The 18,024-nt window shown below is 54.7% G+C and overlaps 1 protein-coding gene across 1 annotated transcript; it reads right to left on the reverse strand.

Moving 5' to 3' along the window:
* Positions 1-17: 17 nt before the first annotated feature.
* Positions 18-15,597, reverse strand: LOC102682908 (solute carrier family 26 member 6). Its single transcript, XM_069189566.1, has 19 exons — positions 14,462-15,597; positions 12,024-12,163; positions 11,721-11,831; positions 11,423-11,595; positions 10,650-10,814; positions 10,283-10,435; positions 9,257-9,339; positions 8,875-9,022; positions 8,163-8,276; positions 7,480-7,557; positions 6,938-7,033; positions 5,834-5,940; positions 5,247-5,316; positions 4,890-4,982; positions 4,352-4,462; positions 2,894-3,280; positions 2,592-2,646; positions 1,700-1,848; positions 18-1,588 (listed from the first exon to the last, which is right to left on the reverse strand). Exons 1-19 carry the CDS (start codon positions 14,611-14,613, stop codon positions 1,562-1,564), a joined length of 2,412 nt encoding a protein of 803 aa, XP_069045667.1. The 5' UTR covers positions 14,614-15,597; the 3' UTR covers positions 18-1,561.
* Positions 15,598-18,024: the final 2,427 nt, after the last annotated feature.

Genomic DNA, 18,024 nt, shown 5'->3' on the forward strand with positions numbered 1-18,024 from the left:
AAAGCTGAGCCGGGCACTGTGTCATAAGTACTTTAATTATACCAGGCTTTGTGGAGCTGAGATGATCAGGTGAAAATGAATGTAGTGATATTAAAATGTGCTGGTATTCGACCACTGCTTACAGAATCCCTGGTGTGGTTCAATAAGTGCTACAAAAAAAACGAGCAGGATTTCAGTATATTGTAATATAAGCATCGCTAATACGAGATGCAAGATGCATCCCAGTGTTTCTTGATTTTTTAATATGGATATACTAATTACTTGCCCAAGAGTGTGGTGCGTGAGGGACCTTACTGTGCCAAGGGTCTGCAAGGGCCCGGCTGGTTCTGTGTGGTTTTGAGGTGGGGGGGGGGCTGCTTCCTAGCCCAGCACTCCCTGCCCTGTGTTCGAAACCCAAGTTAACAGTGTCAGGTGAGGCTCTGGCCGTCGTCGGCTCTCTTTAGCCGAAAACCGTCCTCTGTGTTTTGGAAACATTTCTGCGCCGAACGCAGGACTGTTGTAGAATCCCTCTAGTCCTCCCCCTGTGTCCACCTGGACTGATGCCCCCTTAAGCATGCTGTCATAGCTCTGTAAGCACAGACAGTACCGGCCTGGTCCGGGGGCTTAAACTGAAGCTGATGGAGTGAGATTGTGGGGGGCACAGACCCGTCACAGACCCCTGTGTCTGGTGCCTACGTGGCCGTGTGGTGGTCCGGAGTAAGGATCTCACCCAGCGCCTGCCCGGCGGAGAGACGTGGGGGGGACACACTGGGGTCCCCTTTCCGTGGCGCAGAAGCACCCGAGCCACCCTGGTCCCGTACTGCCTGTGGAGCAGTCTGTGCTTTGGTGAAGTCTGTCTTTTTTGTACCCGCCCCCCCGGCTGTGGCCTCCTGCTGGGTTCTGGCACCCCAGCAGCACGGAGAGGGGACACAGCGCCACGCCGAGCACAGCAAAGAGCAATAAAAGATTCTGAGATGGAGCCCTGTGTGCCTCGTCTTTCCTGCTCCCGTCCGGGATCCCGGCCCGGGGCGCCCATGGCAACAGAACACGCGGGGGTGAGGAGGGCGTGGAGGTCTCGGCTTTTATTGGCGTTAACGACCGACCGCTCCTCGGCTCCGTTGGTATAATTTAAACACACATGCGCGCAGACGTACACTCGCACACGCGCACACAGGTGTACAGTACGGACGAGTGTACTGGACGGTCCTGCACGCGGACAGGAGGAGAGCAAAGGCCCGCCCTTGCTCTCCAGCGGCTCTGCACAACGGCTGCTCCAGATTCGCCTCGCAGGGAACCGGCGCGGGGTTTTAAATCTCCCGTCCTGCGCTCGGTCTCTGTCCCCCTCTCACTCTGTAGCCTGTAGTGCTGCCTTCACCGGAGCCAGGCCGTTGCCCCGGCAACAGGCAGTTCTCCTCGCCGTGGCGACCTGTTTCTGTTGTGCAGCCGCCTCAGTGGGGCAGAGAGGGAGGGAGTGATGGAGACAGAGAGGGAGATGGAGGGGTGATGACAAGAAAGGCTAGGGTGAGGCATCTGAAGAATCCCCCTGTCTTGCTTGGCCCTCTGGAAATCCTCCCCCTTCTGGTCAAAGCTTGGAACTACAGCAGACACCCTGCAAAGGCAGTTGACAGCCATTAGTGACAGAAAGCTGATTTTTTCACTGCAGGTTATTCTTCCACTCTGTCAGCACTGTGTCAGAATGCTCGAGTGCCACGGGGCTCACCAGAGAGCTGGTGTCATAGCTGGGCACAAGGGCGCCCCCTCTGTGGCTCAGGCAGTACAGCACGGCGTCGTGCACGGAGGTGAAGAGCCGAGCCTTCGTGATGCTCTGTGTGAAGAAGTCTCCACGCTCCAGCTGCTCCAGCACACAGGCTGAGGACACAGACACAGTGAGAGACTGCACTGAGCTCACACTGCCTGTCAGCTCTCACACACACAGACACAGTGAGAGACTGCACTGCATTGAGCTCACACTGCCTGTCAGCTCTCACACACACACACACAGTGAGAGACTGCACTGCACTGAGCTCACACTGCCTGTCAGCTCTCACACACACACACACAGACACACAGACACAGTGAGAGACTGCACTGCACTGAGCTCACACTGCCTGTCAGCTCTCACACACACACAGACACAGTGAGAGACTGCACTGCACTGAGCTCACACTGCCTGTCAGCTCTCACACACACACACACACACAGACACAGTGAGAGACTGCACTGCACTGAGCTCACACTGCCTGTCAGCTCTCACACACACACACACAGACACAGTGAGAGACTGCACTGCACTGAGCTCACACTGCCTGTCAGCTCTCACACACACAGACACAGTGAGAGACTGCACTGCACTGAGCTCACACTGCCTGTCAGCTCTCACACACACAGACACAGACACAGTGAGAGACTGCACTGCACTGAGCTCACACTGCCTGTCAGCTCTCACACACACACACACAGACACAGTGAGAGACTGCACTGCACTGAGCTCACACTGCCTGTCAGCTCTCACACTCACACACTCATTGCCTCCTTCAATATCGTCACACTCAGTTTCCCAGCAGCGGGACAGTCATGGCAGGAGCTGAGCTGCTGTGATCCGGGGTGCTCACCCTGACAGCCGGTCATGTACACGTCCACATCGATCTCCCCAAAATCCAGGAATATCTGCAAGACGGGAACGGGGAAGAATTATCTAAAAATGCGAATCTGACTGCAAAATAGACCAGATTTTTCATCTGTGAAGCTATGCATCAGGAATCAGTCTCTAGCACCCTCCTTCCTCCCTTTACTCCTTCTCTGGCTTTCACTCCTCCTCTTCCTCTCCTTTCCCCCACCCCTCCCCTTCATCTCTCCTCGTCCCCGCTCCTCCTCTTCCTCCCTGCCCCGTTCCCCGGCTCCCTCTCTCACTCACGTTCCTCAGCGTCTTGATGCCCACGGTGTCGATGAAGTTGGCGGCGCTCAGGTCCAGGATGATGGAGTGGATGTCCCAGGTCCACTTGCCCAGCGATCCGATGGACAGCCGCTCCAGGTCGCGGCTCAGCGTGTCGTCGGAGGACAGCGTGGTGGTGTCTCCGTCCAGCTCGGACGCGGAGCCCAGCGTGGCGGTGTCCGGGTCGCCGGTCTTCAGGTACTCCCAGGTGGCCTGGGCCTTGGCCGACTTCGGCACCACGAACACGGTGCCGTTCTCCCGGCTCCGCAGAGACCCCTCCTTCTCCCGCCACAGCGCCGCCTCCTTCTCCACGCTGAACACCGCGGGCTGGCGGGCGTGGCCCGGCGGGGGGGCACGTGGGGCTGCTGCCTGGGGCAGAGAGGCAGGGGTGAGAGGAGGAAGGAGTGGTGGAAGGGGACTCCACGAGTCTTGTAGATCCTCTCCCTTTGCACGGATTTTAATGCGGCTTTGCGCCTTTAACAGAGTCACGTGGACATCTGCTTGTGAACAATAGCACACTGACCGACATCTGGGCCCTGAGCAGTGTTCTGCCTGGGCTGTCCTGCTGCAGGTCCAGTCATCACACACACTGCATTAGTGGTGAGCAGTGGATTAGAGTCTGCATACTGCTCTCTTGGCTGTCCTGCTGCAGGTCCAGTCATCACACACACTGCATTAGTGGTGAGCAGTGGATTAGAGTCTGCATACTGCTCTCTTGGCCTCTCTCTGGGCTGTCCTGCTGCAGGTCCAGTCATCACACACACTGCATTAGTGGTTAGCAGTGGATTAGAGTCTGCATACTGCTCTCTGGGCTGTCCTGCTGCAGGTCCAGTCATCACACACACTGCATTAGTGGTGAGCAGTGGATTAGAGTCTGCATACTGCTCTCTTGGCCTCTCTCTGGGCTGTCCTGCTGCAGGTCCAGTCATCACACACCCTGCATTAGTGGTTAGCAGTGGATTAGAGTCTGCATACTGCTCTCTTGGCCTCTCTCTGGGCTGTCCTGCTGCAGGTCCAGTCATCACACACACTGCATTAGTGGTTAGCAGTGGATTAGAGTCTGCATACTGCTCTCTTGGCCTCTCTCTGGGCTGTCCTGCTGCAGGTCCAGTCATCACACACCCTGCATTAGTGGTTAGCAGTGGATTAGAGTCTGCATACTGCTCTCTTGGCCTCTCTCTGGGCTGTCCTGCTGCAGGTCCAGTCATCACACACACTGCATTAGTGGTGAGCAGTGGATTAGAGTCTGCATACTGCTCTCTTGGCCTCTCTCTGGGCTGTCCTGCTGCAGGTCCAGTCATCACACACACTGCATTAGTGGTTAGCAGTGGATTAGAGTCTGCATACTGCTCTCTTGGCCTCTCTCTGGGCTGTCCTGCTGCAGGTCCAGTCATCACACACACTGCATTAGTGGTGAGCAGTGGATTAGAGTCTGCATACTGCTCTCTTGGCCTCTCTCTGGGCTCTCCTCTGCTCCCTCTTCTCTCTCCTCCGCTGTGTGGCCTCCAGCTTCTTCTTGTAGATCAGCAGCTTTCCGATGTCGATCCCACTCTGGGCACAGAGAAACCGCGGACAGTGAGTTGTGGGCGGAGCGTTGGCACTGTGGCTGGAAGGTTGCCGGTTCAAATCCCGCGACCGGCAGAGGAATCCTACTCTGTTGGGCCCCTGAGTAAGGCTCTTAACCCCTCATAAATGGCTGACCCTAAGCTTCTCTGTGTCTGAATGTCTCATGCAAGTGGGGGTATGTGAAAAGACAAAAGTCCTCATGCAAGAAATTGTATGTGTTTTTGGATATGTAATATTTTATTATGTGTCATTGTTGTAAATGTCTGTAGTTTTTTTGTTTCATGTCAATTTTATTTTTGTTTGCTTTGGCAACACTGATTGCACTCATCGGTCATGCCAATAAAGCACCTGGAGTTCTGGGAATGCTCCGGAAGTGAGCGGCAGGCGGGCGGAGTCGGTCAGGGAGGCTCACCTTTTCTTTCAGCGCCTCCAGGTACATGTCAGCGTTGGCAAAGTACATGGTGGCGGAGGAGTGGAAGATGGTGATGCCTGGGATCTCCCTGGCCTGGAGAACAGGAGCAGACAGGAGCGTGTCACAGAGGCAGGGCGTCTAACACCCCACCCCCGCAGCCTGACGTGGCAGTGAGAAGAGGAGACACTTTACTCAAAGGGTGGTGGGAGTGGGGGACAAGCTGGTCAGCCAATGTGCTGAAGCCGATCTCCTGGCTTCTTTCAAGCGCAGAGCTGGGTGAGATGTTGGGATCAATAAGCGACTAACGGCCACACTGGCTGGGGGGGGCTGAATCCTCTCAGCGGTTCCTGTCCTCACCTCAGAGTACGTCTCCACGTCCAGGTAGATCTCAGTGCCGGGAATCTGCCCCAGGACGGAGAAGCGAGGGCTGAGGAGAGAGATCAGAGAGCAGGCAAACTGAGTCGAGCACAGATGTGGGGCAGGAAGATTCTGGTACGACACCACACAGGGGAAGCACAGAATTAGTGCAGACGTCTGAGGAGTCCACAGCCTCTCACCTCGGAAGTGTGTCAAACCCGTATTATTCAGGGCTTTGCACATTACACAACAGCTTGATTCAATCGGCCCTTTATTCTCTTAGAGCTCATTAGGCTTGGACTCGAGGGGGTTCCCATCGATCCTACTCCCGTTTTCCCATGAAATAGGAAGTCATAGGAAGAGAAAGGATCTGTAATCCTGAAATCGACACACGGGGAGAGGGAGGGGGTAAGGCGTGTCCCCACCCGGAGGTGTCCCCACCCGGAGGTGTCCAGGAGGTGCCGAGAAGAGTCACACCAAGGAGAGAGACGGAGAAAGAGAGGGGGATGCAGGAACGCGTGCAGAGGAAGAGGGGGAGAGGGACAGGGAGAGGGACAGGGAGGCAGAGACAGCAGAGAGAGACTGACCGCTGTGTCCTGAAGATGACGGTCAGCAGGGCGAAGGCGATGGAGGCGGCCAGTCCCAGGTCCAGGTTCAGCAGCAGCGTGCAGATCAGGGTCACGACCCACACCAGCTGCAGGGGCAGAGGGGAAAGGTCAGGGGCCGGGGGTCAGGAACCTCGCTGCCTGCCTGGCTAGGCTGTGCTGTGGCAGTGTGGGTGTTCTGATACAGGCCACTGGAGCAGGTAGGGTCATCTGCTCATGTTCCTGAGGTTCGTCCAGCACTGTTTGCTCCCATCGCTCTGACCTGTTTCCTTGTGTCTGTGTCAACATGGGCCTCGAACTGCCCCGCCCCTCTGTGCCCCCCCCTGCCTCGCCCTGACCTCCCCTCCTCGCCCCTCCGTGCCCTGCCCTCACTGCCCCACCCTCCCCTCTCCGCCCCTCTGTGCCCCGCCCTGCCCTCACTGCCCCACCCCTCTGTGCCCCGCCCTGGCCTCACTGCCCCACCCCTCTGTGCCCCGCCCTGCCCTCACTGCCCCACCCCTCTGTGCCCTGCCCTGCCCTGCCCTCACTGCCCCACCCCTCTGTACCCTGCCCTGCCCTCACTGCCCCACCCCTCTGTGCCCCGCCCTGCCCTCACTGCCCCACCCCTCTGTGCCCCGCCCTGCCCTCACTGCCCCACCCCTGTGTGCCCCGCCCTGCCCTCACTGCCCCACCCCTCTGTGCCCCGCCCTACCCTCACTGCCCCACCCCTCTGTGCCCCGCCCAGCCCTCACTGCCCCACCCCTCTGTGCCCCGCCCTGCCCTCACTGCCACACCCCTCTGTGCCCCGCCCTGCCCTCACTGCCCCACCCCTCTGTGCCCCGCCCTGCCCCACCCCTCTGTGCCCCGCCCTGCCCTCACTGCCACACCCCTCTGTGCCCCGCCCTGCCCTCACTGCCACACCCTTCTGTGCCCTGCCCAGCCCTCACTGCCCCACCCCTCTGTGCCCTGCCCTGCCCTCACTGCCCCACCCCTCTGTGCCCCGCCCTGCCCTCACTGCCACACCCCTCTGTGCCCCGCCCTGCCCTCACTGCCACACCCCTCTGTGCCCCGCCCTGCCCTCCGCTCCCCACCCCTCTACCCCCTCACCAGGTCGACCCGGCTGGTCCTCCACAGCATGCAGATGTCCCCGTACTGCCGGAACATCCCCCTGAGGTTGGCGAACACGATGGCCGACAGCACAGCCTGCGACACAGGATGTAGCATCAGGGAAGGATGTGAGAGATCTGTCTTCCTAACCGTATTCTCCACTGTCTTCCAAATCTGTACCTACCTGTCCAGTCTCTACCTATCTGGATATCTAATCTACTGCCCTTCTATGCATAAGTACCTATTTATCTAATCTACCTTTTTCCTATTTAATCTACTGTGTCTTTATCTATTATCCGTTATGTCTGTCTAGTTCATCTGTCTGCGCTGTTGCACCTCCTGTCCAGAGGAGCAGTGGGTCACATCACACAGAGCAGGAAAAAGGAAGAGACACAGACGGGAAGAAAGCTGACACGACAGCTCAGGACAGGATCCCTCACATGACCAACTGTTGCACAATGGAGAGGGGGGGGTGGGGGCTCCTGGAGTGTGGGGGATCGGGGGCTTTCGGTGGGAGTCTGAGCCCCAAAGGGGGACCCTACCTTGGGCAGCTCCTGGAACAGTGAGCCCAGTTTCAGCACGGTGATCAGGACGATCCCTGAGGACACCAGCCCCGCTATCTGAAAGGACACACAGACGTGAGGCTCCATCAACTCTGCAGACAATGGATAAACCGGAACACGATAATCTGCCAGAAAACCACAGACAGCTAAAACTAACAGATCACCCCATTCGGGACAATAATAACACAAGAACAGCTCTTGGGGTCTGACACAGTGGAGGGACACTGTGAAGGAAAAACCGGATTGCTGCGGTAAGTGGTGTTGGGGGACCACTAGGAGGACCTCATCCCTCTGGGCCAGAAGTTCTAACCCAATGTAAAGTAACGCTGTGTTATAGGAGGTGCTGGCCTGCGCGTGAGATGTTAAACTGAGGTTCTGTGCACTGGGACTAGATCCCAGGACAATGACTGGAAGAGAAGTGACCCCAGGGGCTACAACTCCTCTCTGGTCTGATCTGTCCTCCCTGCAGTTCCCCCTGAATCCACCTGGTGGAGCAGTTCCTCCCCCCCCCGACCTGCTGGTGCAGAATGGCTGCTGGGTGTCTCCAAGGCGGGGGGGTTTGAGACTGGCCCCCTCCCATATGCAAAGCACTGAGGTGTCCTGTGGGATGAGAAGGGTGATGTCCCATTCGGTTGGTGCGCTGAACGAGGGCGGGGGCTCACCTGGGTCTTGCCCCCTGTGCTCTCCTGTATCAGGCTGCGGGACATGGAGGAGCAGACGGAGTAGCACTGGAAAAACCCCCCGAACGTGTTACTGAGGCCCAGAGCCACCAGCTCCTGTAGAGAGCAGGGAGAGGCTGTGGTCACCAACGCCAACGAGGATAAAGAGCATGGAGAGAGAGAGAGAGACCCTGACTACTAACGAGCATTCTCTAATGGGTATAAAGAGCATGGAGAGAGAGACCATGGCCACTAACGAGGATTTGGTAACGAGTATAAGGAGCATAGAGAGAGAGACCATGAGCATTCGCTAATGAGTAGATGAAAGAGAGACCGTGGTGACTAATGAGTATAAATGGAGAGAGAGACCGTGGTCACTTATGAGCATTTGTAACAAGTATCAATAGCAGGGAGAGGAGGATCGTGGTTACTAATGACAGGGGACACAGCAGTGAGGACCTGCAGGAGTGTGTATAAGAAGACACACAGAAACCCCCAACAGTAGGTACAAAACTCAAACTCACAGAAGCCATCAAACACTGGCAGTTTGCAGGAAAGAGACAGCAGACTAATCTCCTTCTTCAGCCCCTGCAATGTAAATGTGCACAGACTGGAGCAGCAACACTCACTGACACAATCACAGACACGTACTCGCACTGAAGCGCACCCGTTCACTCACACTCTCAGACACGGACGCACACCCACGCGCACTGACCTGGTTACTGTCCACCTTGTAGCCATGCTTGAGCGCGAAGGTTTTGCCCAGAGAGATGGATATGGCGTAGCCCACGATGGCCAAAGCGAATGCGTCTCCAATCACCTCCCTGAACAGGCTGACGTTTGGGGGTCTGGGGGGCTTCAGACTGGGGGAGGGGGGGGAGAGAGAGCATCACAGGGCTGCAGGGGGCTGTCCTGCTCAGCAGCACAGGCTTCACTACCACTTGTGGAATCTCTGGTGTGCAACCGATACGGGCTTTCCTGAAGACCAAGTACAACACACCCACCCTCATCTGTCCGTTCACCCCGGTCTCCCTGCGTGCCTTCACTGCTGCCCCCCTACTCTCGAAACCCCCGGTGAGCCCCGGTCACACACTCACCCGCTAGGAATCACCCCCACCACCTCAACGCCGTACCGGGGGTCCAGCCAGGCCAGGTTGGAGACGAGGGTCCCGACCACGATCTGCGACACAGGCGCACAGAGGCAGGGAAAGGCAAACCAGTGAGATCCCCAACATCGAGTTCCTCGGCAAGCCGACCCACCCCCGATCCGTTTGGAAATGGCGTTTCGCAGCGTTTTAAGCGCAGGTTATCGAACTGTCACTAGCAGGCCCTGAGTCTAGCCACGCGGACTGGTAGGCTGAGAGCTCTGCGTCTCAGTGGGCAGACCTGCACAGGTGCAATGTGGCGGAGAGGTGGCTTAAGAGCACAGTTTCCACTTCTCATACTGGATGACGGAATGAAATTAAAAATCTGTGAACCAAACAGCCCATGGACTGTGTCTCCGTATGACAGCTGTCCCCTGCAGCACATACAGTACATTTAAACCACAGGGTCTTCAGTATCACCCCAGGCCGTGGTCGGCTGGGGGCAGGATGTTTCGGAGGCCTAACACAGGTCAGAGCCTGTGTGTCCTGCAGACATGGATCCTCTCCCCACCACTGGAGTCAATTGACTGGAGGAAAGAAGGGAGGGTATCACCTTGTTCCACACTCCCACAACCCTCCTGTTTTCAGTTTTCAATGCTCTTTCACATAGTTTCCCCCTGTGTCCACTGGTTGTCCTGTCAGACTCTTGCTCTCTCCTTTGGGAGCAGTGGCTCATCCGTCCACAGTGGAGTTGCGATGCTCTGCTGGAACCTGGTTTTCTCTCACAGCTCTCCTTTCTGCACTGATGGCCATCATCATTGACTGGTCAAGAGTCACTCACACTAAGACTAACTGCTACTGCCCACTGGCCAAAATTCTACAGCCCTCCCATGACCTGGCCAGTCCCTGGATATCAATCTTCAAGAGATTACATGGGCTATCTTCAAACTATTTCCAGACAGGTATCTCATAAACCCAGCTCCCTGGAGTCTCATTGGGAACGAGAAAAAGGAGAAAGGGGATTTAATGGTCTCTTACCATGATGAGCTCTATTGGAATGGGCAGGGGCAGCTTGTGGCTGAATGCAGCGCTGAGCTCCTTTGATGTGACCAGAACCACCAGAGACACCACACTGACCACCAGGGTGCCCAGGTTGGTCTCGGGCAGCAAACGGCAAACATCTATCAGTGTCTGGAGAGAGGGAGGGGGCAGGAGAGGAAGAGAGAGAGAAAGAGAGGTCAGTCAGGGATAAGAAAGGGAGAGAACTCTGGGACTGAAGACATTACTCCAGCAGAGAGAGAGAGAGAGAGAGAGAGAGTACTGATACTCACACACCAGGGTGAGAGAGAGAGTGAGGAAGAGGCTGAAGACATTACTCCAGCAGAGAGAGAGTACTGATACTCACATACACCAGGGCTAGAGGGCCGCTGTGTCGTTTGGGGTGGATGCCGAAGATGTATTTGAGCTGCGTGATGACAACATAAGTGGCAGCAGCTGTGGTGTACCCCCTGACCAGAGGCTCGGACAGGTAGGTCACCACGAAGCCGAACCGCACCAGACCCAGGACCACCTGCACAGAGGGAAGAGCTTCAGAAGGCAGACAGGGAGACATGTCTGAACACTAAACCACAGTCTGGGTGCCTGTGGCACAGCCCAGGATACTGTCAATTTAATCCAATGCATGCTCTCTTTTTCCATTTCTATTGGAAATCAGAAAAGTAGTAGTTTAAGCAGGTATTAGTCAATGCATCAGACCATTAAATATTCATTGGACAGTGGACAAATGTTTTATTTTAATCGATTCCCAGCCATTCCCAGTTCCTTGAATTGCAGGGGTGCAGGAAATCACAAGGCCTATGGAAAGCATAAACAGGGATACAGATATGGTATACCTTTTCCTGTTATGCTTGGAATTCGTGCACTTATAAGGATTTTTCATACATCAAAATGTCCCTCCTGAGTTACCATAAATGGCATGTTTAGAAGATCTTCGGTCATATATTTAAGCACTCTTATTCTCTCTTCTTCAACATGCACAGAGCATAACCCTGTCACAGCGTGCAGAGATCTGAACCCCTTCACACGCAGATCCTACCCTACCGGCTAGGCCGAGGGCGTGGGAAAGCGCTGGGCTCTGTCAAGCTGTCAGACAGCGGTTCACTCCCTCGCTCGATGTACCTGGAAAATCCCAGCCAGGACAGTGGCCGCCACGGCCACCTGGACCCTCTGAGCATCTCGTGCCGCGATGTCGATGACGCCTGACCCGTTGGTGCCGTTTACCAGGAAGTCGTGGTCTGGAGCCACGCGCTCCGTCACCCCGCCCACCATAATGCTGACCACCGCAAAGGTGCCTGTGTATGGACACACACCGGAGAACTACATCACAAAGCACAGAACCGGCCCGGCCCGGCCCAGCCCAGGTGCTGAGCTGACCAGTGGAGTTCCAGCCATTAGGGCCACAGCGACAGGGACTCACCTATCGAGATGTGCCGGGATGTCCCGAAGATGAAATACACCAGGAAGGGGTAGAGGGAGGAGTACAGGCCGAACACAGGGGGCACCGAGGCCAGGAGAGCGTAGGCCATCCCTGCAGGGCAAGAACAGTGCTGCTTCAGACTCCATCTTAAACTCTAACAACACGGTAAGAAACATGACTTCCCTTTCTTCTTTAAATCTACAGATCTTGATGTGTGATACAAGCTCATTCAGGCTTCTCCTTTGGGGTACCTCTCAATCTATGTACGTTACCATGGTAATCTCCCTTCACGGAGAGTCTCACCCTGCGGCAGGTGCATGATGCCCACGCTGATCCCGGAGACGAGGTCCCCCAGGGCGTAGTCCCTGAAGGAGTAACGGGGCAGCCAGGAGAGGACAGGGACACACCTGAGCACCACACGCTTCAGCCTGGGGCCTGAGCAGCTGGAGAGAGAGACACAGTGAGACACAGCACTGCAGAGCACAGAGACACAGCACTGCAGAGCACAGAGACCAGAGACACAGTGAGACACAGCACTGCAGAGCACAGAGACCAGAGACACAGCACTGCAGAGCACAGAGCTCAGGGAGACACAGTGAGACACAGCACTGCACAGCACAGAAACCAGAGAGACACACAGTGAGGCACAGCACTGCAGAGCACAGAGACCAGAGACACAGTGAAACACAGCACTGCAGAGCACAGAGACCAGAGAGACACACAGTGAGACACAGCACTGCAGAGCACAGAGACCAGAGAGACACACAGTGAGACACAGCACTGCAGAGCACAGAAACCAGAGAGACACAGTGAGACACAGCACTGCAGAGCACAGAGCTCCGAGAGACACAGTGAGACACAGCACTGCAGAGCACAGAGCTGAGGGTGAGAGAAACTACAAGACACATACGAAAGAGTGACATGGTACAGAGAAACAGGCAGCTAGTCTTTTCTCCCTAGACTGCTGAAAGTCATCCAACTGTCTAACTCATTAGCAATCCCTGACCTGACATAACAGGCCTGAAATGAAACAGGCTCTCAATGCTCTCTAAATGATTTTTTTCACTCTTTAGCATGTCTCAAACTTCAAGGTTCATGGCTGGTGACCTGGAAGAGCTATAAAGGCAAAGATTAATCCGCCATTAATCAGAGGTTATTCAGTGCCAATCCAACTGTACAGTATATGGCAGGGATGGAAAATTTCATAATATGAATGCAATCTTTACCCTCTGTGTAGAAATCTGGTGTTGTCTGGTTTATCGGTCTGCTGTAGGTCATTCAAGTGCCTAACTCGATAGCAAAAATCCCTGACTTGATATAACCTAGATATAAGCCACAACTGACTTAAAAACGAATATACCCATCTGTAAGAAATAGACGTATCCGTGAGAAAAAGGAGAGTTTAATAAATAAACTGCCACTACAGATTCTGAAGCCACGAGATCAGTCAGAATTTCCTTTCCCTGTTTTTCTGTTTAGACAAGAGTGTACCGAGCCGGGCAGCTGTACAGATGTGAGGTGTCCCTTCTCAAGGTGCAAACTCATGTCCAGAATAAGAAATGCATTAGAAATACACTGTAGTACAACCTGCAGTATTCCACATAGCAGACTAACGGAATGAACTATATTTCAAAAAGGCGAAAGGTATATCTGTTGTCTAAAAATATGGCACATTAACTCAATGTATTCACTGGTCCGACCAGCTACCTGGGTAAACAAATAGTCTTTCTGGTTTTGGGAGATGCGATTCAGAGGACAGTCTGGCATGAACACATTTGAAAAACGCCTATTTTCTGGTGACTGGTTAATCTTCGGTATTTGCCGCACTTTAAGCTTTGTGGTTTTTGAATGTTATTGCAGTGTTATGTGCTTCTACTGCATTGTGCAGTGTTTGGACAGTCTCACTTTCAAAGGTGCTGTAGGAGAATTAGGATTACGATGTAGCAGATTGTTAGCTTGGGCTTTTCGAAACCGTCTGGCATCTTAGCAATGGACCTGAACTCTTCCAAACAGTTCTTCTGACAAACACAAGCGATGCTCAGCCTTATTTTAATGAATGGTTTCACTGTGTCAGAGAGGTTTTACTGTGTTTTGTATCTGCACTTTCCATAGAGGTCTTAAAAAATCCACTTCAAACTGTTTCCGATAAGGATCTTTGGACAGGAATGAATTGTATGGAAATTGCTTTTTATTAGCGCTTGGTCCTAGTGAAATTTGGACGAGCCCCCCGGCCGGCCCCTGCAGAGGGAGGAGAGATTGGTGGGGGGGGGCAGCCCAGGTGGAGATGAGGAGATGAGGAAGAGGAGGACGCGGGTGACGAGGCTCACGTGTGGTACTCACTGCGTGTTTTCTTTCTCATTTAGGAAACGGTGACAAGAGTGATTAGGAGCTTCAGCGGTTCTGGGGTGAGATTGATTCGGCTGCTGTCATTCTGCCCCAGACTTTCACTCCAGCCAGGACTGTCCCCCGGGGACACTGTTGTCCTACGTGGATGCAGCACACTGCGGAGGGCTGCTTTACCCCGTGTCTATTTCCCCCCGGGTCGCGGCGAGTGTGTCCGATAGGAGCCGGAGCTGCGTGTCCGGGTCTGGGCCGGGACAGCTGAGATCGGCCGGCGTGTGTTCGGACAGTGAGAGCCCCCGGCCCCCGGCACTCATTCAAGCGTGGCAGCAGAGTGGACGTGCGGCCCCCTTGGGGGGGTCTCAGTGTCTGTGTGAGCGCCCCCCTGCCCCGGCCCTTACCTGAGCGAGTCTCTGAGCCTGTGTGCCAGCAGGGCCTGGGGTCCCGGCTCCCTCCGCTGTGCCACCTCCTCCAGGGTCTCCTCGTCCAGCACCCGTCTCTCCACACTGTATTCCAGGCTCCTCTGCCTCATGTCTGCCCCTCCGCCTCTCATAGTGCTGCTGCCCGGGACTGTTCCACTCTCTGTGTCTGTGACTATTCCACTCTGTGTGTGTGTGTGACTGTTCCACTCCTACCTGCTCCACTCTCTGTGTCTGTGACTATTCCACTCTGTGTGTGTGTGTGACTGTTCCACTCCCACCTGTTCCACTCTGTGTGTGTGTGTGACTGTTCCACTCTCTCTGTGTCTGTGTATATTCCACTCTGTGTGTGTGTGGCTGTTCCACTCCCACCTGTTTCATTCTCTCTGTGTGTGTGACTGCTCCACTCTCTGCCTGTGACTGCTCCACTCTCTCTGTGTGTGACTATTCCACTCCTACCTGTTCCTGTCTCTGTGTGTGACAGTTCCACACCTTATGTAAGTATTTCTCTCTCTTTGTGTGACAGTTCCACACCTCAGCTGCCTGTGTCTCTCTGTATAGCGCCCCAGTCCAGCTCTGCAGGGGTCTGTCACTATAGCGCCCCAGTCCAGCTCTGCAGGGGTCTGTCACTATAGCGCCCCAGTCCAGCTCTGCAGTCGTCTGTCACTATAGCGCCCCAGTCCAGCTCTGCAGGGGTCTGTCTGTACCTGTCTGACCCCGATCAGACCCTGGCTGGTCTCTTCCTGTGCCTGTCAGTCTGTCTCTCTCTCTGCCCCTTCCTTGTGGGTCGCGGTTTGCCCGTCTGCGGCCTGTGCTGACCTTCCTCCTGCTCCTGCCCTCCCGTGCACGGGTCTGGCAGGGGACGCCCTGCGCACAGCCGAGCCAGGTGCCGGCAGCAGCCCTGAGGGCCAGCGTCCTTTCTGTGCCTCGGAAAAACAACAGCCCGCCCTGTCTGAACGGGCGAAAATGGCAAATTAAAATAAAAACGAAACGCGCGGGGCGTGCGGCGGCCCAGGGTCCTGGCTGAGGTGCGCGCTGCCTCCTCTGTTCGAGTGGAAGGGCGCTCCTGCAGGGCGCCTTTTGTACGCTGGGACAGCGGGGGGGGGCAGTCCATCTTGTAATGAGTAATTATCGGGTGTGGTGCTGGCGGCCCCACCACATTAGAAAGACTTTAACCCTTTCGGCATTGTTCCTGCGGCACGAAGCGCTGAGCGGCACCCAGATTGCACTAGACTGAACGCGGGGGGCTGCTTTGAAGGGGGGGGGGGGCGTGAACTCACAGCTCCGAAACCAGTTTTGGTAAGACCGACGGTGGGAGGTTTTGCATCATTTTCTTTACATTTACCTGCATGACTCGGTAAACGCAAGAGGTTGCAACCTGTTCCGGGATGATGTGCAGCTCCGGCACTGTCTGCCCCACGATCACAACAAGAGCGCAGGGAGGTCAGACTGTTCAAGTACCCCAGCAGGACTGACCCGGGGCAACGGGGTCAAAACCGCTCCTGTTACACACAGCCCTGGGCTCGTGGTTGACCGGGTCGTCTCGGTACCTCTCCGCGGCTCCCCCGTTCTTTATAAGACAAATGTCCCAGAGGGAGTCCGAGTTCAAAATGCATCAATATCCGACAGAACAAAACTCCGTCTTAACCCGTCGGGCCGTCTCGGTGACTGAACCTTCAAATCATACAAACCAAGGCGAGAAGAAATAAAAAAGAGTGAATTAACAACAACAACAACAACAACAACAGAACAATACGCCGCAGGACAAAATCTTACAAATCTGAACACAATAACTTAAACATTTTACATACTGGCAAAAGTAAATACTGGCAGGAAAACTTATATCAGACCCCTCCCACAGCCTCAACTCTGAATATCAACTTCTTCCTTCTGGGAAACGTTTCAGGGCTCCCAAATGTAACTCTATCCAATGTAATGAACTATCCATTAAAGCTGTCGACGCAAATGTCGAGGATCAACACCATTTTGACTCTTACAACCCACTTGAGTGCGATATGTTCTTGTGATGTGTTATAAATGTTACATGTTGTTATGTGTCATAGTGCTCACGTGCAAGAGTGATAGAAAAACGTGCCATGTTTTTTTTTAGGAACAAGTAATAGGTTTATTCCATGCTGAAAAAAAGAAGAAAGAGAACACAACGTTTCGGCCGTGGAGCCTTCTTCAGGTGCTTAGAAGGCTCCACGGCCGAAACGTTGTGTTCTCTTTCTTCTTTTTTTCAGCATGGAATAAACCTATTACTTGTTCCTTTGCAGCCTACGCATGCTGACGCAGCTACCCACCTGAACTATGTTTTTTTTTTATTCTTTTGTTTGCATTTAATTGCATTTGTTAACGTATTTAAATGAGGGCCGTGTTTCCATAAAAAAAATCCCCCAGGGGACAAGAGAATCTGATCTTATCTGACTGCACATCGATTTTTTTGTTTGTTTTTAAATGGAGTTTCAGTAACAGTGCGTTTCCCCACCTCACAGACACGAAAGGACCGGCATTAGACGGGTAGGGTTTTTTTTGGGGGGGGGCGACGGTGATATCTACTCCTCTAACGCCGCAAGCCCGCGGGCTGCCCGGCCTCTGACGCCACAGCCCCCCCGGGTGACGCTCGTCCGGCTCGCGGAGTGATGACCGCGCGCGAATCCCTAACCACATTAGCGAGAATGACAACGCAGCACCGCTGGAAATAGCATCGTGCCGGAAGGGGCCCGGCGCAGGGCGCCAGGGCGGTTAACGAGCCGTGAAGACTCCTCGTCCGGGCCCAGGCGGAGGGTCTGACCCCTTGTCTCTGCGTCCCGAGCTCCAAGGCGTCCCCGTGCAACGTCCGCGCCTCGTCAGCACAGGTCGATTAATTGTTTTTCCCCTTTGCTGTTTGTATTTTGCCTTTTTGCTTAATAATCACCCTTACACATTGTAACAGCACGGGAGAGGTGTAGCCACTGCGGATTGAGCCCCCTTGGGAACAAGAGAGTCCAAGAACAGGGCGCTTTGAGCATGGGGGGGGGATCTGGGGGGATCTGGGGGGACAGGTTTGGCTCGGCCTGCTTGGTCAGCGGGCAGCCTCCTGGCCACAGGGCGAGGAGCTCGGACCCCATTCGGGAGTGACCGGGGGGCAGCAGCAGGGAGGAGATGGGCTGGGGGGGAGGGGTTTGTGCTTCATATGTAGAGCTAATTTCTGTCAGGTGCAGCTGTGTGACATTGACCTGTCCTGGTTATCCCTCCAGGACGACCAGCAATAAAAAAAAAAGCACAGAAGGAAAAGTGCAGCCAGACACTGTATCTGACACGCTGGACATGGGGGTGATAAACTTGGCAGACAGACTGGGAGTAAACATGACCTCGGGGGAGCGGTGTACTAGATGGGTACAGATACCTAGACTTCTAGGAAGAGGAAGATGCATTTGAATGTCATTAGCATTTCAACTGGAAAAACATCCCAGCCTTGACAGGTCGACGTCACCAAGGCTGAGCACAGCAGAGCACTGCATACACAGCAACAGCTAACAGCTGTAGCAGGGAACTGACTAACT

This window comes from Lepisosteus oculatus, chromosome 4 (genome assembly GCF_040954835.1).
Source record: "Lepisosteus oculatus isolate fLepOcu1 chromosome 4, fLepOcu1.hap2, whole genome shotgun sequence".
NCBI classification, from domain to species: domain Eukaryota; kingdom Metazoa; phylum Chordata; class Actinopteri; order Semionotiformes; family Lepisosteidae; genus Lepisosteus; species Lepisosteus oculatus.